At 54.2% G+C, this 24,387-nt stretch overlaps 4 protein-coding genes and 2 long non-coding RNA genes across 12 annotated transcripts in view; 3 read left to right on the plus strand and 3 right to left on the minus strand.

The window, feature by feature from the left end:
- The window catches only part of LOC126086294 (multiple epidermal growth factor-like domains protein 8), a 47,002-nt gene extending 44,455 nt beyond the window's left edge, over positions 1–2,547 (minus strand). The window contains exon 1 of the mRNA XM_049902447.1: positions 1,603–2,547. Coding sequence (XP_049758404.1) covers positions 1,603–1,789 — 187 coding nt within the window. The 5' untranslated portion in view covers positions 1,790–2,547. The remainder of the gene's footprint in view (positions 1–1,602) is intronic.
- A 1,668-nt stretch (positions 2,548–4,215) lies between these two features.
- TMEM145 (transmembrane protein 145) lies at positions 4,216–12,011 on the minus strand. 7 transcript variants are annotated; one of them, XM_049900807.1, is made up of 15 exons: positions 11,837–12,011; positions 11,048–11,122; positions 10,855–10,932; positions 10,696–10,782; positions 10,502–10,603; positions 10,327–10,411; positions 10,143–10,214; positions 9,959–10,027; positions 9,583–9,663; positions 9,408–9,486; positions 9,171–9,264; positions 8,074–8,246; positions 7,186–7,306; positions 4,963–5,169; positions 4,216–4,476 (listed from the first exon to the last, which is right to left on the minus strand). In XM_049900807.1, exons 1-15 carry the CDS (start codon positions 11,954–11,956, stop codon positions 4,228–4,230), a joined length of 1,692 nt encoding a protein of 563 aa, XP_049756764.1. In that variant the 5' UTR covers positions 11,957–12,011; the 3' UTR covers positions 4,216–4,227. The 7 variants fall into 7 exon arrangements, with proteins under 7 accessions (XP_049756764.1, XP_049756769.1, XP_049756763.1 ...); XM_049900812.1 differs by lacking the exon at positions 8,074–8,246 and having other exon boundaries at positions 4,276–4,476; XM_049900806.1 differs by lacking the exon at positions 4,216–4,476 and having other exon boundaries at positions 4,590–5,169; positions 8,074–8,228.
- On the plus strand, positions 4,566–7,189 carry LOC126085442 (uncharacterized). Its single transcript, XR_007519277.1, has 3 exons — positions 4,566–4,638; positions 5,042–5,174; positions 6,198–7,189. It is a non-coding gene; the product is annotated as an uncharacterized LOC126085442 (long non-coding RNA).
- Positions 12,012–16,896: 4,885 nt separating the features above from the next.
- Positions 16,897–19,506, plus strand: LOC126085443 (uncharacterized). Its single transcript, XR_007519278.1, has 4 exons — positions 16,897–16,975; positions 17,254–17,300; positions 17,493–17,555; positions 19,333–19,506. It is a non-coding gene; the product is annotated as an uncharacterized LOC126085443 (long non-coding RNA).
- On the minus strand, positions 16,970–21,354 carry PRR19 (proline rich 19). The gene is made up of 3 exons (XM_049900817.1): positions 21,282–21,354; positions 17,597–18,242; positions 16,970–17,510 (listed from the first exon to the last, which is right to left on the minus strand). Exons 2-3 carry the CDS (start codon positions 18,234–18,236, stop codon positions 17,038–17,040), a joined length of 1,113 nt encoding a protein of 370 aa, XP_049756774.1. The 5' UTR covers positions 18,237–18,242; positions 21,282–21,354; the 3' UTR covers positions 16,970–17,037.
- Positions 20,907–23,793, plus strand: PAFAH1B3 (platelet activating factor acetylhydrolase 1b catalytic subunit 3). Its single transcript, XM_049900820.1, has 5 exons — positions 20,907–21,395; positions 21,590–21,679; positions 22,534–22,650; positions 22,741–22,863; positions 23,442–23,793. The coding sequence occupies exons 1-5, from the start codon at positions 21,318–21,320 to the stop codon at positions 23,727–23,729; spliced, it is 696 nt and encodes a 231-aa protein (XP_049756777.1). The 5' UTR covers positions 20,907–21,317; the 3' UTR covers positions 23,730–23,793.
- Positions 23,794–24,387: the final 594 nt, after the last annotated feature.

Raw genomic sequence — 24,387 nt, forward strand, 5'->3', positions numbered from 1 at the left:
CTTCTTCCCAGGATGCCCTTCCTCCTTCTTCTTCTCCTGGACAAACCAAAAGAAACCAAACTCATTGCCATCACGTCAATTCTGACTCTTCGTAACCCTACAGGACAGAGCAGAACTGCCCCAAAGGCTTTTCAAGGCTGTAATCTTTATGGAAACAGACTACCACATTTTTCTCCCATGGAGCAGTTGGTGAGTTCAAAGCGCCAACCTTTCAGTTAGCAGCCGAGCACTTAACCACTGTGTCACCAGGGCTCTTGAGTAAAACCCGAACCAAACCCTTGCCATCGAGTTGATTCCTCCTCACAGTGACCCTACAGGACAGGGTAAAACTGCCCCATGAGGTTTCCAAGGAGCAGCTGCTGGGTTTGAACTGGTGACCTTTTGGTTAGCAGCTAAGCTTTTAACCACAGTGCCACAAGGGCTCTGGGTTCTTGGATAGTTCCTATTAACCCTTTAGGCCTCAGGTCCGATGTCTGCTCCCCCATGAAGCCTCTACTCCCACCATCCTCCAGGTCAGGCACTTCCTCTGGGCTCCCACAGACCCCTGGGCTCCCACCATTACCATCCTGATCACTTTGCTCTGTCACTATCTGTTGATGTATTTGTCTTCCCACTGGGCCCCGAGCCCTAAGGCCTCAGGAACTGCTGAGGCTGTCTTGGTGTTTGCTAGGTCCCAGCGGCAAACACAACATTTGGCACATAAATGTCTGAAAAGGTACTTTCACTGCAATACTTTAGAAATAACAAAAATAATAATCCTAATCCCATTTATTGAGCATTTACTATATGCCCCACTACTCATCTTTCAGTTTGTCATACTGTGGCGGCTTGCGTGTTGCTGTGATACTGGAAGCTTTGCCACTGGTATTTCAAACACTAGCAGGGTAGCCCTTGGTGGACAGCTTTCAGCAGAGCTTCCAGACCAAGTCAGACTGGGAAGAAGGACCTGGCGATCTACTTCTGAAAAAAATTGGTCAGTGGAAACCTCACGGATAGCAGTGGAACATTGTCCGATACAGTGCCAGAAGATGAGCCCCTCAGGTTGGAAGGCACTCAAGATACATAGTGGCCGCAACAATAGGGTCGAACATAGCAACGATTGCAAGGGTGGTGAAGGATCAGGCCGCGTTTCATTCTGTTGCACAGAGGGTCCTATGAGTCGGAACCAACTCGACGGCACCTAACAACATACTATGTGCCAGGCATGTTAAAATACTTGGTCTCATTTAATCCCAACAACCTATGAGGTGGATACTATTATCTCCATTGGGGGAGGGAGACTGATATTCAGAGAAAGGATGCTGCTTGCCCGATGTCACAGTGGTAATAAGTAGAGCCCAAGTTCAACGCCAGTGGTTGGTCTCAGAGCCTGAGTTTCTAGCTATCACTCAGAAGAGCCCTCACTGCTGCTCCTGAGTTGTAACTGTCCACCAGACTTCATGGCCTTTCAGGGCAGGGCTTAGGTTGGCTGTAACCCTGGTGTTCAGCCTTTTACAGCAAAAGACCTGGCCCAGAACCCCATTCTAGGAATGTGAGTAGGTGAATGAGTGCATGAATGAATGAGTTAGAAAATGAGTGAGTGACCCAGGAGGCCCCACTCACCCTCGATGAGCCACTCGCAGTTGCCATTGACGCTGTAGTTGCCCGCACCATCCGTCACGAAGCCTGGCGCCTCCCGCAGCACCTGCCGCTGCCCTTTGCAGTCCCCTGCCCTGGCACCGGGTGATAGCGGGCCCAGCACCGCCAAGGCCAAGGCCAGCATTCCGGTCAGGGCCTGGCCCAGGGCCATGGCCCGCCTTCTGCACCGACCCTTAGAGACAGGATGGATCCGAAAAACCCAGCGAGGACCCCCCCACCACCTGGGGGTGAGCGGCCTCTATAGAGGAAGCATGCCCTTGTAGACCGGGGAGGTCCAGGAGACGCAGTCCCTGCAAAGGGAATGGCTTCTGTCGACAGGTTATAGAAGCCGAGGGGTGCGCTCTGTAGACTCACGGAAGGTCCTGTAAATGGAGCCGCTATGCACGGAACTGGCCCCTAGGGACCGTGAGAGACTCCTAAAAACACGGGCCCCCGTGGACTGGGAGAACCCCCCTAAACGGTGTTCAGCAGCTACAGACGCAGGACCCACGGGCCGAAACGGCCTTTATATATGGGTGGGCACCCTAAGGGACTAGGGCTTTATAGCTCGGCGAGGGCCTTCATACACGGAGCCGGGAGGGCGGTGCGGGCCCGAACCCGCCAGGCCCCGACGGTCCCGGAGAGGCCCCTCCAGCCGTGGGCGGGGTGCGAGAGGGTGCCGGGTGCTGAGCCCGTCTTTAGGGGCGCGGGTCCTGGACCCCATATACGCGCTCGTTTGCTCACCCACCCGCGCCTCCCTCCTGGAGCCGGATAGGCCAGGTCAGAGAGATGAGGGGACGCTCGGGCCAGAGCGGTCGAGAGAAGACGACCCGCTGGGATGGCAAAGGGGCGGGGTGTGAGCGGTCGCGGTGGGAGGGCCGATGGAGAGGAGGCGAGAAGCCTCGGAGCGGCAGGTCAGAGCGGCCCTGGGAGGACTGCGGAACGCCCAACCCCACCCTTCTGCGAAGGGAGACTTCCGGCAACTTCCCCGCCCATTTGTTTCCAGCCGCATGCGCAGCAGTGACGGCCTCGGCCTTAAAAGAGATCATGCATGCGCAGTGGGGGAATCGTAACCCAAACTCTGGGGTGTGTGTGGCTTAGCAAAGTATGTGCCACTGGAGGGCGCCTTTACCTCTGACTACCAAACTAAAGGAAACCTGTTGCGGTCGAGTTGATTCCCACTCAAAGCGACCCTATAGGACAGAATAGAACTGCCCCCATAGAGTTTCTCAAGGAGCGCCTGGGGGATTCGAACTCCCAACCTTTCGGTTAGCAGCCATAGCTCTTAACCACTGACTAGGGAAACCAAAACCAAACCAAACCCTTTGCCATCAAGTTGATTCCGACTCAGCGACCCTCTACAACAGAGTAGAACTGCCCCACAGAGTTTCCAAGGAGAGCCTGGCAGATTTGAACTGGACGAACTTTTAGGTTAGCAGCTGTAGCACTTAACCATCATGCCACCAGGGTTTCCCCGACTAGGGAAGGAAAGGTAAAAATAAAAAGGAGGTACAATAGAGGGCTCTGCAGGATGGTTTATATCTTCATTGTTCCCAGTTTCCGGATCAACATAAAAGTCAGGTTATGCACGCCCTTTGCCTTGTGCCTCAGAAACCCTGGTGTTGTAGCGGTTAAGAGCTACAGCTACAGTCTGCAGTTCGAATCCACCAGGTGCTCCTTGGAAACCCTATGGGACAGTTCTACTCTGCCCTATAAGGTTGCTATTAGTCGGAATCAACTGGACGGCAACGGGTTTGCCTCCTGTTTCAGGAGCCCTCGTGGCGCAGTGGTTAAGCACTCAGCTGCTAACCGAAAGGTGGGCGGTTCAAACTCACCAGCTGCTCTCCGGGAGAAAAATCAGGCAGTCCCCTGTAAAGATTACAGCCTTGGAAACCCTGTGGAGCAGGTCTACTCTGTCCTGTAGAGTCGCTAAGAGATCGAATGGACTCTAGGGGAATGCGTTTGGTTTTGGTTTGCCTCCGGACAAGTCCGGGACCTGGAAAGCTCTTGCTCAGCCCCTCCTCTGAGCAACAAGAAGATGTGAAAAGGGCCACCTTAGGGATAAAAGCTCAACGAATCCTCTTTATTTTGGCAAGGGGGGGGTCTTTCTGCCTGAGACCTGAGGGAAGGCCCCCGGGATGGAGCGAAGGTCGGGGCAGACAGAGAACGGTCGAGGTCACAGAGATCCGAGAAAGTGTTGTCAGAGCAGAGACCAGCTTCACAATATCCGTCCCGGAAGCAGTGGCTCGGTGTCGCGGAGTCCTGGAGAGTCATGGGCAGGGTCCTGGTGCTCATCGCAAGGGTCCCGGGGTCCGGTGGGGTCAGAGGTCTCGGAGGGGGGCGGGGGGCCGGAGGTCGCGGAACAGCGGGAGCCCAGAATCCGGCGCCGCTCGAGGCGGGGGCTGAGGGAGGGGACGGGGAGAGCGGCTCCCGCGGGACCGTTTGGCACAAGGGTGGCGGGGGTGGGGAGACAGGACGCAGCGCACCCTCACCTGGGCACGAGGGGGTAGGGAAGGTCGGGAAGGCCTGGAATGGCCAAGCCCTGGGGCTGGATAAGACAGGCATACGGGCCCGGCGCGCGGCCCACGGGGAAGGGAAGGACAAGTGTGGTCAGACCGGGGGAGCGGTGCCCCCGGCCGTGTGCATGCTGAAGTATTCGGTGAAGCCAGCGTGCGGCGCCGCCGTCTGGGGCATGAGCGGCTGGTAGGGCGCAGTTGGGCCATCCCAGCCCCGGTCGGCCGACTTAGGGAGCCGGGCGGCAGAGGGCGGGGAGGCCGCGCCCGGCTCGGCCGTGGTCACCACGCGGCCCCTCGGGGCCACCGCCGCCGCCACAGCCGTCTCCTCCACCTGCTTCCCGGCCTGGGAGGGGGGTGAGGGTAAGAGGCCGCCCGGGACTCTCGGGGGGCAGATGCGGCCCCGAAATCCCGCCCCTTCCCCCGAAAAGCCCCTCCACCCCAGGTGCCGGTGCACATGTCAGTCGGGAAAGGAATGAGTGGCGGAGCGCCTAGGCAGCGGGGCCAGGTACTCAAGGGGCGGTGTCGGGGCACGCCGGGCGAAACCCCGCGGCGGCCGGGGAGGGCGGGGAGAGCCGCGGAAGGCGGGCGGTGGGGGCACGGCGCGTGGCGTCGGCGGGGGCGTGCGCAACATCGCCAGGACCCAGTCCGGCAGGGTGGGCGCGGGCGCCGGTAGGCGGTCCCGGCGCGGCATTGGGGCGCTGGACATGCGAAAGGCAGGGGGCGGGCTCAGGCGCCCGGGCGCTGGGGGCGGCGGCGGGGCTGGGAGCGGGGTCAAGTACTCCAGGGGCGGCGCCAGCAGCTCCTCGGGCGCCGGGGGCGCGGGGCTTACGGAGGAGGCGGGCGGGGGGATGGAGAAGAGCTCCGTGAAGTTGGGCACCGAATCGCTGATGAAAGTCACGTTCCCATAGACGTGCTGCGGGAAGGCCTTCGCCCCGGACTGGCTCCCGCCCGGGCCTGAAACACCGGCTGAGGCGATCTGCGACGTGCGCACGTGGTACGGGAAGTTCTTGTTGGCCGCCGACGGGCGTGTCATGATCTGAGGTAAGGGGCCAGGTGCAGGTTGGAGAAGCACTATCCAGGCCCCAGGCTGCACCCATAAACGTGAGCTCCTAAGGACTCCCCTCCACCTGACATCTCCTCCCTACAGTCCCTCAGACTGAATTAGGTGCCTCCTTTGCACTCTCATGGTGCCCTGGGCTTCCTCCCTGGGCTCTGGCCTTTCCGCATCACAGCTCCTATTTCTCTGCCTATGCTTTCTCCACCAGGGCCCTAATCACTGATTGGTTGTCACTGACTGGTGAAGCATCAGTGTCCTGTGCTGTCCAATATGATAGCCACTAGCCACATGTGACTGTTTAAATTTAAATTAATTAAAATTAACTAAAATTTCACTTTCTCAGTCACACTAGCCACATTTTAAGTGCTCAAAAGCCACATGTGGTCAGTAGCTACTGTATTGGACAGCACAGATTATAGAATATTTCCATAAACACAATGTTCAATTGGACAGCAACTGATAAGACTCTAGAATGTTAGCTCCACTGTTCCCTGCTGAATCCCACCTTCTAGAACAGTGCCTGACACATAGTAAGCCCTCAATAAATATTGGTTGAATGTAGGGGTATCCCCCAGATTAGTCTGGGAGGCCACGAGGGCAGTATCTGTGTGTGATTCCATCTCTGCCCCCCAAGAAGCCCAGCACAGCCCCTCTGAGGTTGTGCTAAGTGAACAAGGAGATGAACGCAATGAGCAGTGGGATGCCAGAGGTGGAGTTGTGCTGAGCTAATGTGAGCATTTTTAGGAAGGGAACTGGCTGAAAGTGAAATAAGGCAGAAAGGACATCTGGCATTCTGAGCCTGCAGCCCACCTCCCAGCTCCACAGCTCGCTGAGTGTGGGATCTGGGGCACGTTGATTAAACTCTGTGAGACTCACTGGGGAAAAGGGATTGTGTGCCTATTCGAAAAGATGAGGAAAGGTGGAAATGAAAACCACTGGTGCAGAGCCTGGCACATGGTGGTTTCTCAGTGTTTCTCCTGTTTCTGTCCCTTTCTGACTTTCTGCAGAGCTGCGAGACAACAGTGCCAGGGAAGGTGAGCGAGTCTGTACCTAAATCAGGCTCTAGGGGTGGAGGATGGGCAACCTGACCCCCTCCCCTCCCTCAGCGGCTAAGTACATTCCCTATACTGAGCACATTGCAGACCCCTGGGAACAGGGACTGGGGCCCTCAGAGATGCCTACTTATTTCCCTGTCTGCCTCCCTCTTATGTGAGACCTTGTGGTATGCTGCTGAAGGATAGGGCTCAAAAATCCCCATCCTGCCACCAAAGGCCATGGGGCCCTGGCAGGTTACTTCCCCTCTCTGGTCCTTAGCATCCCCTCACTATATAGTGGGTGTAATAACTGTTATCTGCCTTGTCTTAGGGGCTGTTCTAACAAAGACGAGAGATCAGAAGCAGTAAGTGGTTGATGAATGAATGAATGTAAGAACTGTAGTCCAGAAAGTCCGATGAGATGGGAGCCTGGGTAAACACTAGGTTGGTGCTCATCCCCTCCTGACTCCCAGGTCTACACCGCCATTCAGATCTAGGCCTTCTTGAACCCCAGGAGCAGGTCAGTTGGCCCTAAGCATGCCCAACCCCAGCTGCTCCTTCCTGAACAAAGGCCTGTGATGGAAGGGCAGAGATGGGGAGAATGTGGGGGGAAGGGTAGAGACCAAGGGACTTGGGGAAAGCAGTAGGGATGTAGAAGGGAAATGTGAGAGTCAGGGGACACAGGATCTGGAATAGAATGGGGAAAAGAGAGTGAAGAAGGAAGGGAGACTTGGAGAAAGGCCAGGACACAGGTGGGGGAGAGAAGAATAGAAGAGGGTAGACTCTGGGGGACTGAGTAGAACCCAGCGGGCTTTCAGTAGTCTCTGTTGAATAACTAAAGGGATGAAGTGAGGGAAATGGATCAAGAGCTCAGATGGGAAGGTTCAGGAAAACCAGGGGTGGGAGCCTCACACACCCTCTGCCCATGAGTTTCCCACCCCCACCAGATGGCCATCCTCACCAGGAACACGCCGTGGGCATACAAGTGGATCCCTAGCTGGATGCCATTGACAATCTTCTCCCGGGCCCACTTGGGGATCCCAAAGTTGGCGATCAGGGCCATGACGGGAACTGCAAAGAACCTGAGGGATATTGGGTTAATAGAAACACGGCCCCTGTCCTCCACCTACCCCATGGCCCCACCTCCCTGTCATGCACACACAAGTTCCAAGTGGGTCTCAAACTAGAGGGGGGTCAGTATGACCTTCAGAATCCAGAGGTTAAAAACGGGCAGGAATCCCACTCGCCTGGAAAATTCTAGGAGGCAAGAACTGGGTTGAATTTACCTTGATTGCGCCCCACCCCAAATCCCTGTCTCTAAGCATTTTACATTATAAACTCATTTAATTCTCACAGCAACTCTATGAGGCAGGTACGGTTTCCATTCCCATTAGACAGGTGAGGAAACTGAGACAGAGAGAAGTCAAATGACTTGGCTGTGGTGACACTGTTTATGAGCTTTAAAACTGGGCTCTGAACCCAGTTCTGGCTTAGGAATCCACCTACTCTACCATTAAGTTATAATGAAGGATAATAACTACAACTGGGTTTTATTGAACATTTACTGTGTGCCAGACAGTAAACTCTCCTGTATTGCCCCATGCATGCTCAAGATAATCTCTTGCAGTAGATACTACGGACAACCCTGCTTTATGGGGAAGCAGAGGCACAAAGAGGGAAAGTAGTTTTTTCAAGGCCACAAAGTGAGTAAGTGACAGACCCTGGTAATGGCCCATAGCTGCCTGTCTTGAAAGCCCATCTGCCTCGCTGAGGAGTGTCTGAGTTGGAGACAGCATCTTCTGGGGAGTGCTGGGCGGCAAGGACAGGTTGGGGGCCCACCACATCTCACCAGAGGGTGTAGGCAGCAAAGAAGGGCACGTAAAAGGGCTGCTTCTCCGGGAAGTGGCGCAGGGAGATGAGCACAGCGTAGCAGAACCACACGTAGGCTGCCACCTGCAGCCCGATGAGCCCGTAGCCTGCTGGTGACTCATATGTGTACAATACCTGGCCAGGGTCGAAGAACTGGTCCCAAGGGAAAGAGCTCATCACAGCCCTGGCCTCCTACCCTCCTCACAGGGGCCCTGGATCCCACCCCTGGACACCCAAGGATCAGAAGTACTGGGTTAGGACAGAAGCATGATGAGAGCAAGAGATGGAAGCATATACAGATAGAGAAAGGAAGTGAAAAAGGAAGATAATACATCAGCTGTGTGTGCCCATCCACTGCCACTGAATTTGATCGCAACTCAGTGACCCTATAGGACAGAGTAGAACTGCCCCCATAGGGTTTGCAAGGCTGTAACCTTTACAGAAATAGACTGCCACATCTTTCTCCTGAGCAGCGGCTAGTAAGCTCAAACCACCGACCTTTCAGTTAGCAGCCAAGTGCTTAACCACTGCACCACCAGGGCTCCTTTGCATGTGCCCAACACAACCTAAACACCTACCAGGTGTGTGCTTCTTCATTAACATCAGTTCTGTGAGATAGGTTTTATCACCCCATCTCACGGAGGCTAAGAAGGAAACCCCTTGGCCAAAGTCATCAAGGGGATGGAAGGCTGTATAGGAGCCCCTATAGTGGGTAAGATCCTCCTTTTACAGAAGAGTGAACAGGCTGGGGGGCAGGGCGAGGCATTGCCCAAGGGCAGCCAGGTAGGAAGTGGGAGAGCCAGAGTGGAATCCAGGTCTGTGTGACTCCTGAACTCCTAGTCACGACATCGCATATAAATGTGACAGACAGTGAGAGACACAGGGAGGAGAAGGAAAGCTACTCAGAGATGGTAAAGAGGAGAGGAACACACTTTGACAGATGGGAAGGCGGAAAGCCGAAGAGAGAGAGAAAGAGAGGGAGCTGCAATTGTGCCACGTGGGAAAGGGATAGCAGACAGGTCGAGGTGGTGGAGGCCAAAAGCTTTGAGGGATGGGGGAGGGTGGGGTGAAACTCACTTCAGCCTCGTAGATGAGCAGTACCACGTGGGTGAGGGTGTACAGGGTCATGTAGACAGACAGCTTCACAGAGCCTGAGTGGCTGATGCGGCCCCTGGCAGCAGGCCATGAGGGGAGACAGTGGGGCAAGGGCAGTCAGGGAGGAGGGGGTGGCCACCCCCACACCCGCCCCTCCCCCCATCCTGCTCCCCAGCCCAGCCACCCTCAGAGCGGTCCCTCCCACCCCAGCCCGGGCACCGTGTCACCGTGAATCCCTTCCCCAGAAGGATAAGCATCAGCAGGAAGATGAGGAAGCTGGAGGAGAAGAGCAGCTTGGCTGGGAGAAGGAAGGAGAGTGGGGCTCAGAGACAGGGCTTGGAAAGGAGGCCCCCAGCTGAGGCTCCACCTTCCCTTGGCCCCACTTCATCCTCACCCAAGATCTTCAGACTCTCGTTGCCAATGCCGTCTGTGGCATACTGGCCCCAGTAGATGCAGAAAAACAGGAGGCTGAGGACTGGAGGGAGGACAGGCAAAGGGAGGAAAGGACAGAACCCAGCTGAAGCGCTACATGGTCAGAACCCCTTCTCCATTCCCATCAGAACTCTAGACCTTTTATTCCCACTGACTTCCTAGGAGACTCTGGTCTGGGTCCCCAGTATCCTCCTCCTCCAGGACCCAGGAGTCTAGGCCCACAGCCCCCTCCTCCCTCAGACCCAGGAGTCCAGGCCCCCAGCCCCCTCCTCCCTCAGACCCAAGAGCGCTGGCCCCCAGCCCTTCCTCCCACAGAACTCCAAAGATGGGATGCTCACCTTCCACTCCTGCCGCTACCATGAACATTTTATAAGTTGTGTGGAGCAACTGACGACCTTTCAGCAAATCTAAGAAGAGGGGGAGGGAAAGGCTGTTCCTCAACAGGAAGGGAGAGCAGCTTATGTCCCCCTGCCTGTTCCCCATATCTCCTAATGCCCTTTCCCAGCCATGTTCTGGACTCACATCCAAAGTAACAGGAGAGGAAGAAGATGAGGGTGAAAATGAGAAGGAAAGTCACATCTGTCTCCAGAATCCCTGCAGATGTGGTAAAAAGAGAAGATAGTTAATTCAGGCTGGGGGTCCCTCAGCAGGCACACAGCTCTGGGCTCCCAAAAAGACCCTGGCTTCTAGGTCCCCTTGTTCTCACCAAACTCATCAGCTGAGAAGTGCCGTGTCCAGAAGGACTTGCCATTGGTGAGAACCATCTCGTACTCCAGCTGCAGCCCATCTCCCTGTGGGGAGTGTGGAGGCCTAAGGGGGACCCTGGGAAGGTAGGGGGTCAACAGGAAGGCAAAGAGGAGGAGGCCACCCCAGGCTCTTACCCCACACTTGCTGAGCGCAATGTACCACCACCTTTCACGAACAGAGCGGAAGCTGCGGCCACTAGAGCAGGTCAGGTAGCGAGTTCCCTCTTCCGACACCACCTGGAGAGGAACGAGAAGGCTGAAGCATGTCCTCACTACCTCCCAGGCCCTAGACCTTCAGCACCTGCCCACATCCCAGGCTTGGTCCCCACCTGACAGCCTGACCAGGCGTACTGGGTGGTGAGGTTGATGACCTGGTTGTTCTCCGGCCTAATCACCGACTCCTTGGCTAGGCAGTCCTGGGGAGGCAGGGACAGGGTTACTTCCCAGCCAGCCAAGACCTCCTGCCCCCTCCTCCTCATAGCCCTCACCTTGTCCCCCGCCTTGTACACAGCTGGCCACTGGGATGGGTCGTCGAAATAGAGGAGGATGTTCTGACAGCATTTAGCCTGCAGACCCAGAGATTTCAGGGTTGGGGGAGCGTGGGGAGCCGGGGTAGTCCTCACCTTGATAGGCCAAGGGCACATCTAGCCTCAGCATGGAGAGTGGCTGGGGGAAAGTCACCTCGGGGTATCGGAAACGAAAGTCCAGTCGGCCATAATCCGAGAGGAAGCAAAATCTTGTCAGGAACACCCAGTCCTGGAAAAGGGGCCAGTCAGATCTTCTTCCAAGTCTCTTCACGTCAGACTTCTCTCCCCTACCCCAACACTTGGCGTTCCAAGTATCACAGGGAGACCAAGTCACCTCCAAAATTCTGCCCTGACCTCTTCACCTTGGATCCAGGATTTCTGTCCCCAGGCCCCCAAGTTTCCTCCCCTCTCCTCAAACACTCCACCTCCCACTTCCCAGGTGCCTTGAGAAAGACCCTGGAAAGCCAGATCCCCAGCCTGGTCACCTTCTGTCCCGGACACCATCCACAGGCTTCCCCCCAGTTATTCACACACTCCCCCCGCCCCGCCCCACGGTGGTCCCAGAAACCACCAAGTGTTGGGGAATCTTCCAAACGGCCCCGCCTGGTCCTGAGCAGGAGTGTGAAGAACTCGGGGCTCTCTGCAGAGTGAAAAGTGCTGTCCCTTCAGCACCACCTTGGCAGCCGTCACCCCTCCCAAACTCCGTCTTTTCCAACCGCCCCCCCCCACGCCGCCCAGCTCTGACCTCAGCGTCCCTCCTACAACCCCCGAGTCTAGCCTCGACCCCAAGGGTCTCCTCAAACCAAACCCTGATCCAGCCCCCTACCCCCCCCCCACCCCGCCATCCTCCCTTGACCCCCAGGGTTCGGCCAGAAGAGTCGGCAGGGGGCGGGGCGGCGCCTTCTCCGCTCCCCTCCCTCGGGTCGGGGCCCGGCGCGCTCACCTCCTTGGAGCTGAGGTTGCCCCGCACGTACTTGGCCCGGGCGCGGGGGGGCAGCTGTAGCAGGAGGAGCAGCAGCGGCGGCAGCATGCGGCGCAGCGCGGGCGCGCGGGGGGGCTCCATTCCGCCCTTTCTGGCCCGGGCCCCGGCTCCGCTCCGGCTCCGGCCCGGCGACGGCGGCGAGAGCGCGCGGGCCGACCAGCGCGCGCCCCCGATTAAAGGGGCCGCCGGGCGCCGCGCTCCCCGCCCCCTCCTCCAGGACCCGCCGGCCTGGCCCTTTCCCTCTCCCGGCGGGAGAGGACGCCCCTTTCCCAGCCTCTGCCACCCTGCCCCAGTCCCAGCCCTCCTCTCCGAGAGTCTCGCTGATACCTCCGTCTTCCCGCGTCCTAAACTGAACTCAACCTTGCCTCTCCTGACCACCATCTCCCTGACCGCCCACAAGCCCCAGATTCGAGCTCTGTCCTCACCTCCCGCTAGTTTAACCACCGCGATGATTGCAACCCCCAGTTCCGTGCCCATCCCTGAGCTGCCACTTCCAGGACAGATGCACCCGGTGAGGGGTCCACGGAGACACAGAGTCACAGAGGGGGCAAGCCACTTTTTCTGGGTCACACAGCACTGAGATGGCAGAGAGCTCTCAGCTACAACTACCACACCCCATTGCCTAGCCCTTTCCTATCCCTGATACCAGGGTGTGACACCAAGTCGCTGTGAAAGAGAGAAGTGGCACTGTGAGAAGCCCAGGAGCATGGATTCGGAAATAAGTTGCCTGAGTTCAAATCTCCACGTTTCCACCTTCTCACCATATGACCTTGGCCCAGACACTCAGCTCTGTGATCTCCTGGCCCAGTTCCTCCATGCCAGTACAGAAGCAGTCTTTCAGTTCCTGCCCTATGGATCCTCTCATTTCCCAGTGGGCAATGGGGAGCCCTGGAAAGCCTTTACAGAGTATAGTCCAAGCCTCTCAGCTTGATTTTCCTGACCAAACCCCAATAAACATCTCTAGCTTCATCCTTCCCCCTTCACTGCTGCTCAAAATATCATTAAAAAATATATATATTTCTAAGCCATGGGGCAAGCAGAAAATATAAGCGAGCAAAACACTCTCATTGGAGAGCTTGGGCCCCATGAAAACGGGGCTGCGCCGCTTGGCTAGGGCCACTTGTTGCCACTTTGGATTGTAGATCTGCTGCCTGAGCTGTTTTTTTTTTTTTTTTTTTTTTTGAGAGAACCAGAAATACAATATTTAAAAAAGCAAACTGTCTGGTAACAGTAGGCAACTGATTAAACTTTTTTAAATATGTTGTTTTTGTTGTCAGGTGCCCTCGAGTCAGTTCCGACTCATAGCGACCCTATGCACAACAGAAGGAAACACTGTCCGGTCCTGAGCCATCCTTACAGTGCTTGTTATGCTTGAGCTCATTGTTGCAGCCACTGGGTCAGTCCACCTCGTTGAGGGTCTTCCTCTTTTCTGCTGACCCTGTACTCTGCCAAGCATGATGTCCTTCTCCAGGGACTGATCCCTCCTGATGACATGTCCAAAGCATGTAAGACGCAGTCTCGCCATCCTTGCTTCTAAGGAGTATTCTGGTTGTACTTCTAAGACAGATTTGTTTGTTCTTTTGGCAGTCCATGGTATATTCAATATTCTCCAACACCACAATTCAAAGATGTCAACTCTTCTTCGGTCTTCCTTATTCGTTGTCCAGCTTTCACATGCATATGACGCGACTGAAAATACCATGGCTTGGGTCAGGCGCACCTTGGTCTTCAGGGTGACATCTTTGCTCTTCAACACTTTAAAGAGCTCCTTTGGGTGAGTGGTTTGCTGCGGATTTACCCAAACGCAATGCATCTTTTGATTTCTTGACTGCTTCCATGGCTGTTGATTGTGGATCCAACTAAAATGAAATCCTTGACAACTTCAATCTTTTTTCCATTTATCATGATGTTGCTCATTGGTCCAGTTATGAGGATTTTTGTTTTCTTTATGTTGAGGTGCAATCCATATTGAAGGCTGTGGTCTTTGATCTTCATTAGTAAGTGCTTCAGGTCCTCTTCACTTTCAGCAAGCAAGGTTGTCTCATCTGCATAATGCAGGTTGTTAATGAGTCTTCCTCCAACTCTGATGCCCCGTTTTTCTTCATATAGTCCAGCTTCTCGGATTATTTGCTCAGCATACAGATTGAATAGACATGGTGAAAGAATACAACCCTGACGCACACCTTTCCTGATTTTAAACCAATCAGTGTCCCCTTGTTCTCTCCAAACAATTGCCTCTTGATCTATGTAAAGGTTCCTCATGAGCACAATTAAGTGTTCTGGAATTCCCATTCTTCACAATGTTATCCATAATTTGTTATGATCCACACAGTCAAATGCCTTTGCATAGTCAATGAAACACAGGTAAACATCCTTCTGGTATTCTCTGCTTTCAGCCAGGATCCATCTGACATCAGCAATGATATCCCTGGTTCCACGTCCTCTTCTGAAGCCAGCCTGAATTTCTGGCAGTTCCTTGTCAATATACTGCTGCAGCCATTTTTGAATGATCTTCAGCAAAATTTTGTTTGCGTGTGATATTAATTATATTGTTCTATAATTTCCACATTCAGTTGGATCACCTTTCTTGGGAATAGACATAAATATGGATCTCTTCCAGTCAGTTGGCCAGGAAGCTGTCTTCCATGTTTCTTGGCATAGACGAGTGAGCACCTCCAGCGCTGCATCTGTTTGTTGAAACATCTCAATTGATATTCCATCAATTCCTGGAGCCTTGTTTTTCGCCAATGCCTTCAGAGCAGCTTGGACTTCTTCCTTCATTACCATTGGTTCCTGATCATATGCCACCTCTTGAAATGGTTGAACATCGACTAATTCTTTTTGGTATAATGACTCTGTGTATTCCTTCCATCTTCTTTTGATGCTTCCTGCGTCGTTTAATATTTTCCCCATAGAATCTTTCACTATTGTAACTCGAGGCTTGAATTTTTTCTTCAGTTCTTTCAGCTTGAGAAACGCCATGCATGTTCTTCCCTTTTGGTTTTCCATCTCCAGCTCTTTGCACATGTCATTATAATACTTTACTTTGTCTTCTCGAGAGCCATTTGAAATCTTCTTTTCAATTCTTTTACTTCATCAATTCTTCCTTTTGCTTTAGTTGCTCAACGTTCGAGAGCAAGTTTTAGAGTCTCCTCTGACATCCATCTTGGTCTTTTCTTTCTTTTCAGTGACCTCTTGCTTTCTTCATGGATGATGTCCTTGATGTCATTCCACAACTCGTCTGGTCTTCGGTCACTAGTGTTCAATGCATCAAATCTATTAAAATTCAGGTGGGATATACTCAAGGTCATATTTTGGCTCTCGTGCACTTGCTCTGGTTTTCTTCAGTTTCAGCTTGAACTTGCAAATGAGCAATTGATGGTCTGTTCCACAGTCAGCCCCTGGCCTTGTTGTGAATGATGATATTGAGCTTTTCCATCGTCTCTTTCCACAGATGTAGTCAGTTTGATTTCTGTGTGTTCCATCTGGCGAGGTCCATGTGTATAGTCACCATTTATGTTGGTGAAATAAGGTTTTTGTAATGAAGTTGTTGGTCTCACAAAATTCTATCATTCGATCTCCAGCATTGTTTTTATCACCAAGGCCATATTTTCTAACTACTGATCCTTCTTCGTTTCCAACTTTCGCATTCCAATCGCCAGTAATTATCAATGCACCTTGATTGCATGTTCGATCAATTTCAGACTCCAGCAGCTGATAAAAATCTTCTGTTTCTTCATCTTTGGCCCTAGTGGTTGGTGTGTAAATTTGAATAATAGTCGTATTAACTGATCTTCCTTGTAGGCATATGGATACTATCCTATCACTGACAGCGTTGTACTTCAGGATAGATCTTGAAACTTTCTTTTTGACGATGATGCAACACCATTCCTATTTGAGTTGTTATTCCCAGCATAGTAGACTATATGATTGTCCAATTCAAAATGGCCAATACCAGTCCATTTCAGCTCACTAATGCCTAGGACATCGATGTTTATGGGTTCCATTTCATTTTAAAATATACTGTGGCCCAAAGAAATCTGTGGGCCAGATTCAGTCTGTGGGTTTTTCTCCTTTTCCATTCCTGCCCAGATCCTGCACACTCTGTTCCCGATGCCCCACCAGACCATGAGCCCCTCAGAAGGGCAGGGCTCAGATGTGACTCACTCTAGGTCCTAGTATAGCCTAGATTTATGGGAAGAGCCAGAAGGGTCCCACATGTACTATTTGCTGTCCTCCAGGCCTTACAGGGAGCCCTGGTGGTGGAGGTTAAGAGCTCAGCTGCTAACTGAAAGGTGGGCAATTTGAATCCACCATCTGCTCCTTGGAAAGCCTACGGGGCAGTTCTCCTTTCTCCTATAGGATTGCTATGTGTTGGAATTGACTCGACACCAGCGGACTTTGGTTTTTAGGCCTTTTTACATATTCTGGAAACCCTGGTGGTGTAGTGGTTAAGTGCTACGGCCGCTAACCAAAGGGCCAGCAGTTCAAATCCGCCAGGTGCTCCTTGGAAACTGTATGGGGCAGCTCTACTCTGTCCTATAGAGTTGCTATGAGTCAGAATCGACTCGACGGCACTGGGTTTGGTTTGGTTACATATACTGTTCCCCTTGCCCGAAATGTTCTTTTCCTATTCTACTAGCAAAAAAAGCTCCTACAAATCATCAAAAACACACCATCTGTGTCAGCTCCTGCGACGACCTCACCCATCCCTGGGGCAGGGTCATCACTCCCTTCCTCAGGGTGCCCCAGGCCTTGCACCTCTCTCTCTTCCAGGTACAATCACCAGGGTTTCTGTGCTCATCACTGGACTCAGAATCTCATGAGGGCAGGGCCTAGGTCTGACTCATTCTGGGGCCCCAGCATCGCCAGAGTTCAGAGACTGGTACATAGGTGGCCTAAATGCGTATGTGTGTGTCAAACTGACTGAAGCCCTAGGTCCTTCCCCACCTCACTCCCCATAGCCCCATGGGCACTAGCAAAGTTCCAAGTGACAGCACCTTCCCTTCCCTTTTGAACCCAGAACTCAAGAGCTGGGGAAAGCTGCTTCTCTTGTTCCCTGCCAGCCACTCACTGAAAATCAAGAAGGCCATGAAAAAGGTACTTTATTGAGATGATTGGGAGTTTGGGATTGCTGCCCCTAGCCCTTAGCCTCAATCCTCTCAGTACAGTCTCATGGGTGGAAAGGACCAGGCCTCGGGACTGCTTTGGGCTACCACCCAGGAGAGGCTGGGCAGTGAGGCAGGGGGGCTGGGGCTCCAGTCTAGGGCTGAGGTTCTGGGCAACAAAGGAGATGGTGGCCGAGGCAGGGGCTGCAGAGGGCCAATCCCCCAGGGCCGGGGAGTGGGCGGCGTAGCTACCAGCCAGATGCTTTTCAGCAGGTCAAAGGCTGTTGGGGGACCCCAGGCTGCCCCGGAAGGTGAAGGTAATGAGGGCAAGGGGGGTGGCCAGGGGGCCCTTGGTGGTGTCAGGCTTGCCCTGTGTGCAGTGGGAGTGCTGGAGGTGTGAGCCATGGTGAAGGTGAGCTCCTTTGCCCCCCGTCGCCTCCTTTGCCGCCCCTCTACTGGGGCCTGCTCAGGGCTGTTGATCCAGGAGGGTGTCATCCTTCGTCTCTCAGGGTCCCTGGGCTTGGTTCCTGGCACAGAGAAAAGAAGCATGGGGGACAGCTGAGCTAGAGCAGGTGAGTGGAAAGGAAGAGCAGAGGGCAGGAGGTGGGTTCACCTGGCAAGGGTGGCTGGCAAGCACGAAGCACCAGGGCAAGGTCGGGCACACAACCATGGCAGGCTTGTAAGGTGCCCACGATGGTGTCCCTGGCCTCTTGCACCAGGTTCCTCCTGGAGAAGGTCTGTGGCAGAATCAGCTGGCACTGCAGCTCCTGCAGCAGCTGACCCACGCCGGGGAGCTCTGGGGCACTGGGCGGGCCTGGGCCCGAGCCTCCAGGCAACTGGTTCTCCTTGCCCCTTGACTGCGGGGCTAGTGCCTGGGCACTGCCCAGGCTTGGGGAGGGCCTGGTAGGAAGTGAGGGGGTATCTGGCTCCAAGACCCTACTGCTAAGCAGTCGTGCCACGTTCAGTGATTTAACCTCGTGGTTGAAGAGACCCCAGTGCTCCCGGCTCAGCCGGCCTTGGGTTATGACCACGAGCTTGGGAGCAGCAGGGGCCATAGGATTCCGGAGAGCCACGGGTGGCTTCCGATGGGTCACAGCTGCCTCCCGGCTGGCCACTAGAGGATCCTGATGGGCCATTGGTCGGCGGCTGCCCACCAGGGCCTCATTACGCTCCCGCCTTGTCTTCCGACGGCGGACACGACGAGGTTTCTCAGGCTGCTGTAAAGGCTGGGGAGCTGGCCCCTGAGGGTCCATGGTGTCCTGGTAGGTAAAGACAAGGAAGTCATCAGCATGCAGATAAACCAAGGACCTAAAACTGAGGAGTGAGAAGGGAAGATGATTCGGGGTAAGGAGAAGGTACTATTTACACGGACAAGAGAAAGAGAGCAGACAGAGAGCAAAAGGGAGGTACAGGGACACAGTTGGGAGGAATGGGGATTAAGGGAGAGGCTGAAGACACAAGGCCTGGGTTATTGGGCAAATACGAGCAATTAGGACTAGAGAAGACAAGTCAAAACAAAATATGGCGCGAGGGGAAGCATGAACGAACATGGGATTTACGAAGGAGGAGTCCAGGAAACAGAGCCGGAATGGAGGATTAAAAAAGGCTTGGAGACCAGGGAAGGAACGAGGGGGTAAAGAGAGGCCAAGGGACTCATGGATAAGGGGAAGAATGTCAGAGAAGAGAAAAGGTTGTCGGTAATGGGAACATGTGGAAATAAGAAAAAGACTGGGGATAGGGAAGGGATCATGACACAGGAGAGGGATTTGTGGGCCCGGGAAGGGATTGTGGACAGAAGAGAAACCGGGCGAGGTTCAAGAGAATGCAGAAGGTGGAAAGGGATAGTAGAGAAGGAGAACATAGAGAGCAGCCAAGCGGAGATGTTGCAGTTTGAGAAAACGTGGGGAGGGCAGAAAGGGGCACAGGAGCGATCAGAACAGAGGCCTGGTCATAAGGAGGAGACTAGGGTAGGACACAGGCAGGGTGGGGGAGTTGAGGTAGGGAAGTGGTGAGGGCGGAGGGGGAGAGTACGGAGGGGGAGAGGTATGGTTGGTGGTGGCAGGATGGGGAGGTGCACCTCTACTTCTCCTGCCTCAACGAACCCAGCCTCCTCCCACCCCACGTGGATGAAGGCGCAATGGCTTCTTTTCTCCCGTGACCCCAGCTCGCCAAGCCGCCTTGTATTCTTCCGGGCTTCACACCACTGGGCCTCAAGGGCACCATACGCATGCGCAGCTACCCTGTCCGAAAGAGGCGCGAGGCCCGGGGCGAGGCCGGGGGCCCAGAGTGCCGGTTATAGCCCCGCCCCTCTCAGCCTCACTTTCAGAAACCTCTCTCATTTGTCTTTAGGCATCTCCCGTCCACCAATTGGCTGTGAGGTCCATTTGGCCCACCCCCTCCTGAAAAACTGATTGGTTTAGACAGCCTTCGGCCGGTTTTGTGTCTGGAGTTGGAAATGAGGCGAGGTGAAAGGGTTCAAAGAGGTAACCGTGTGCCCAGTCAGTCCCCAAGCAGTAGCCACATTCCGAGGGCTTGGCCCCAGTTCAGAATTCATCCCTAGAGAGTCAATTTAGTATCCTAGGTTCTGGAGCCAGACTGTCTAGGTTCAAACGTCCGAACTGGCACATTTGAGCTGTATGATCTTGGAAAAAATTTTAACCACCCAGAGCCTCAGTTCCTTAACTGTAGAATGGGGTTGATGATAGTACCTCCCTCATGAGGGTTGTTATAAGGATTAAATGAGCCAGTACGTCTAACTTGAAATCGTGCCTTCTGAATAAATGAATACCTCTAAGTTTTGCTTCTCAGTAAGCTTTGCTTCAGGAACTGCCCCTCTACCTTTCCAACTTTTCTGGGTACACCTTTCCCCTCAGACTTTAAAATCAAGCCATTCCAGGGTATTACTCATTCCCTAATAAGCTATATTACCTGTGTGTCTTTTCTGCTTGTCAGTCTTCATTACCTTTCAAAGTCTAGCTCAGATACTACTTCTTCGAGGAAGCTACATCCCCACCCCAACCCCTTGACCTATTCATTTAATATTCACTCAGCAGGTACTGCCCCCTGTTCCAGGAACCAAGGGACCGAAATCTCTGCCCTCATAGGGGTCAGATTTTAATGGACTGAGGCAGAACATACAATAAATAAATTCATCTCTATGTTCCAGCATCACCCTGCCTAGAAGAAATGAATAGATTTGAAGGTTCTATCCGGGAGTGACACAGCAAGAAAATGACCAGGATGTTAAGAGGGGTGTGAAGACCCCCACCAGGTCCCTGAGAACAGGGAAACTAGGAAGACACTGAAGTCTAAGATTAATTTGAGATGGGGGCGACCCTAGGGGACCTTGGCTGTGGATCTGGGTTTCAGAGCCCAGTCAGGCCCAACTGACGTTGTCGGTTAGCCTGTGGATTTAGGAAGGGGAGCGAGGCCACAGATCTGCAAGATGAGCTGCGGGAGGGACGCCAGGCTGAACCTGGGCCCCGCAGGCGTCTCTAATTTCCTTTCTCTTTCTGCACCTCCTTCTTAGCTCTGTGCTGGGCCTGTAGTGCCTTGAGTAAAGACAAGGAGTTCAGATTTTATGCCACAAAAAGTTGGTGTTTTTGAGCAGGGGAGACTCAGGAGCAGATAGGCTCACTAAAGTCCTGGCTCTGCTTTATACCATCTCCTTAGAACTGAACCTCTAATCTTTCATTTGCCATGTTCTTTTTCCATACCAGCAGAAAATGGGAGCGTCCTCTCATACCCACCCCCTCCACGGATACAAGAATGGAGTCGTCCACTCGCTTTCCTCCCCCCACCACATGAATGGGGAACACCCCCTCACTGTAGGTGGTCCCTTCCGCACTCTCCCCCCCCGCGCAAATGGTTCCTTCCACCAATGGACGGGCGATAGATTTTTCCCGCCCACTCTCAGCTTCCCAGGCGTCTCGCCCTTCCGCAGGAGGCCAGTGAGGTGGTTTCTCCCTCCAACCCCCTGCCACAGGTGCTGGATGGTCTCGCCCCCTCCCCCCTCCCGTGCCCGGTTGCGCTAGCCGCCGCTGTCGCGGGTGAGCGAGTGGCCCGGGCGGAAAGCGCCAGCGCCAGGCGAGCTCACTGCAGGGCCGCCGTAGGGGAAGCGAGGGTTCTCAATTCCACCCCTCCTCCTAAACGAAGTTCCCGCCCCTGCAGAAGAGGCGGGGTCCTGGGTCTGCCAGAGCCCTCCGCGTGACTACTGGAGTCGGCACAGTCCATTGTTGCCTGAGGAGTGGGGGTGGGCGTGGCGCTGCCACCTCCTTCGGGAGCGCTCCCGGGCGTACCTCTCTCGCTCAGTCTGCGGGAGCCGCGGCGCCGAGATGAGTGCAGGTGAGAACCCAGCCAGCAAGCCCACACCGGTGCAGGACGTGCAGGGCGACGGGCGCTGGATGTCCCTGGTGAGTGACCTCGCCCTGCGATACTCAGGAGTCCGGGGTGGGGGGCCCCAGGAGGGCGGCTGGTTCGTGCAGGTCTCACTACACGATTAGGAAACTGAGGACAGGTGGGGGTGGTGCTGCCTAAAGCAGCGGGGCGGGGCGGGGCGGGTCCAGGAGCGCTTGTGCCATGGACACTCCCTCGTGCGTCCCTGCAGCACCATCGGTTTGTGGCCGACAGCAAAGATAAGGAACCCGAAGTCGTCTTCATCGGAGACTCTTTGGTCCAGCTAATGCACCAGTGCGAGGTGAGGCCTGTCCACCTTCTGCCCCACCCATGCCTTGTGGCCACACTGACACACCTGGACCCAAGCCAGGCGGGGTGTAGGGTGCCCGAAATTGCCTCAGGTAGCGCCGGACACCGAGAATCTCGGTGTAAGGTGGAGCATTTTACTCAGAAGGTAATGTGTACTCTGGCTTTGTCAGGCTGGGTTGTTTATAGTGAGACTTAGAATAAGATTTCCTGGAAGAAGATTGCCTACGGTGAGGCTCTTTATTGTTTGCTTAAAATAGTACACAGCCCTAATGAGTTTGCACCAAGCTCAAAAAGCACCAAGCTAGGCTTAATTATAGTGGCTTTCCACAAAGCGAAGTTCACCTGTAATAGCTCTCCACAAAGCGGGGCTCAACCGTACTATCTTTCCACTAAGCCAGATTCAACCTGGGTTGAACTGTAACGCTCTTGGTTCAATGCATGGTTCAAGCAGAATGGGTTTCCACAAGGTTAGTCTTGCCTCTAAGGGGTTTGGCGACAGCGAGACTATAATAATCCAAAGAAACCAAACCCGTTGCCATTGATAGCGATTCTCTAGGATGGAATAGAACTGCCCCATAGTTTCCAAGGAGCACCTGATGGATTCGAACTGTCCACCTTTTAGGTTAGCAACCATAGCTCTTAACCACTATGCCATCAGGGTTTCTGAGTCTCTTGTAGGTTTCCATAAAGGGAGGTTCGGCCATAATGGTGTTTGTTCAAGATGAGATTTATCCAGATTGCTCCATAAAGCAGGGCTCTCTCATAATAGCATTTGGTTAACACCTGGACAGAGGTTAGTAGTCCATGTTGACAGTGCTCTGTGTCCACACCACTTCATGCCCACAGATCTGGCGGGAGCTCTTCTCTCCTCTGCATGCACTAAACTTTGGCATTGGCGGTGACAGCACACAGCACGTGCTGTGGCGGCTGGAGAATGGGGAGCTTGAACACATTCGGCCCAAGGTGAGTGGGGCTTGGGTGGGGGGCTAGAGCATCCTTAGCCTGCCCCCTCACTGCGGCCTCATGTCCCCTTCACGCCCCCTTTTTCCACAGATTGTGGTGGTCTGGGTGGGCACCAACAACCACGGGCACACAGCAGAGCAGGTGACTGGCGGCATCAAGGCCATCGTGCAGCTGGTGAACCAGCGGCAGCCCCAGGCCCGGGTCGTAGTGCTGGTGAGAGGCTGGGAGGGTGGAAAAGGAAGAACAGAAATGGTTTGGGACCCCCTCAGATGTAATCATAGCTGGCGTGGTTCCAGGCAGCATGTCACAGAGCACTAGCTTTCAGGCAAAATCTCATGGTAAAGCTAGCCACACCCATCAGAGCGCTGTGCTTGATGACAGGTTCAGGGACCAGTTAGTCCCTTTTGCCCAAGGGACTGCCAGAGACTCTGGGAGTGCTAAAAAAATACCACTTGAATAACTGAAAGTTCTCACACATTCCTGGGATGAATCTATACTCCATCACTTCTAGCAGGCACGCTTTTCTCCTCTGAAGGAGGATGGTCATCTCACCTAGATGTCAACATTTTTATGAGTGGTACTTGCAAAGAAGTGGGCACCTAGGAGGTTCTTGCTGAATGGAGGCTGGGAAACATGGTATCAGGAAGAATTCTGTACCCGCCCCCCTACCACCCTAGGGTAGTCTGCAGCTGGGAACTTCCTGGTGGGAGGTGGGGAAGAGTTGGCAGAGAGAGCAGGATACCCAGATGCTAGTAGGACGTCTCCTTGGAACTCCTATGCCTCCTCCTCAGGGCCTGCTCCCACGGGGCCAGCACCCCAACCCCCTCCGGGAGAAGAACCTACAGGTGAACGAGCTGGTGCGGGCTGCGTTGGTTGGCCACCCACGTGCCCACTTCCTGGATGCCGACCCTGGGTTTGTGCACTCGGATGGTACCATAAGCCACCATGACATGTATGATTATCTGCACCTGAGCCGCCTGGGCTACACACCTGTCTGCCGGGCCCTGCACTCCCTGCTTCTGCGCCTGCTGGCCCAAGACCAGGGCCAGAGCGTTCCCCTGGCGGAGCCCACACCCTAACCAGCCTGCCTTCCCACACATTAAATTCTTGCTCTGCAGTCTCCCGCCTTCTGCTTTGTAGCTGAGCCCATCTAGGTACTGTCTGATCTTCAACCCTGCCGTGACCCTGCAGCTCTGCCTAGGGCAGGCATCACTAATCCATCAAGGGACTCTAGTTCTTGCAGTCAGGTGTATTTTCATTTATCACCTGCTCCAGTGAGGTACTACCAATCAGTAACACGCAAGGTGAAGCCAGTTTGCCAGCACTGCCCTAACAGGATCAAGTTCAAACAGGGATCCTGAAAACATAGTGACCCAATAGTCAAAAGCTGTCCCCCCTAAGCTGTCCCTTGCTATTGCATATGGCTGGAACCTAAGCTCTGGTCCCAGGTTAGATGCCACTTCCTTCAGAGGCTTCCTGACCCTCCCACCCCAAGTAGTCATCACTCCACACAGGGTGTGTCTCCCCAAGTAGGAGACGCCAATAGGCAGTCCTCCACTGTGAGTGGGGAGGGTGTAACCCAGTAGAACGCCTTCTGGCGTAGTTGCAGTGCTGGCTCAGGCCACACGGGGGCAGTAGGGGTCACTCAGCACAGTACTCTGATGAATTGGCCTCCCCTTCCATTGTGCTACCTCTGGTCTAGGACCTCTGAGAGCCCTTCTTTAGTGGAAGACTCTC

This window comes from Elephas maximus, chromosome 11 (assembly GCF_024166365.1).
Source record: "Elephas maximus indicus isolate mEleMax1 chromosome 11, mEleMax1 primary haplotype, whole genome shotgun sequence".
Taxonomy (NCBI): Eukaryota; Metazoa; Chordata; class Mammalia; order Proboscidea; family Elephantidae; genus Elephas; species Elephas maximus.

Coding starts and splice junctions, on each gene's coding strand:
- PRR19 (XM_049900817.1), bottom strand. CDS start 18,236: ATGGACCCTCAGGGGCCAGCTCCCCAGCCTTTACAGCAGCCTGAGAAA. Junction 17,511..17,596: donor TTGCCAGCCACCCTTGCCAG/GTGAACCCACCT, acceptor TCTCTGTGCCAG/GAACCAAGCCCAGGGACCCT.
- PAFAH1B3 (XM_049900820.1), top strand. CDS start 21,318: ATGAGTGCAGGTGAGAACCCAGCCAGCAAGCCCACACCGGTGCAGGAC. Junction 21,680..22,533: donor AGCTAATGCACCAGTGCGAG/GTGAGGCCTGTC, acceptor TCATGCCCACAG/ATCTGGCGGGAGCTCTTCTC. Junction 22,651..22,740: donor TTGAACACATTCGGCCCAAG/GTGAGTGGGGCT, acceptor CTTTTTCCACAG/ATTGTGGTGGTCTGGGTGGG.
- TMEM145 (XM_049900805.1), bottom strand. CDS start 11,956: ATGGAGCCCCCCCGCGCGCCCGCGCTGCGCCGCATGCTGCCGCCGCTG. Junction 9,487..9,582: donor CGAGAGTCTGAAGATCTTGG/GTGAGGATGAAG, acceptor TCCTTCTCCCAG/CCAAGCTGCTCTTCTCCTCC. Junction 7,307..8,073: donor TTTGCTGCCTACACCCTCTG/GTGAGATGTGGT, acceptor AATATCCCTCAG/GTTCTTTGCAGTTCCCGTCA.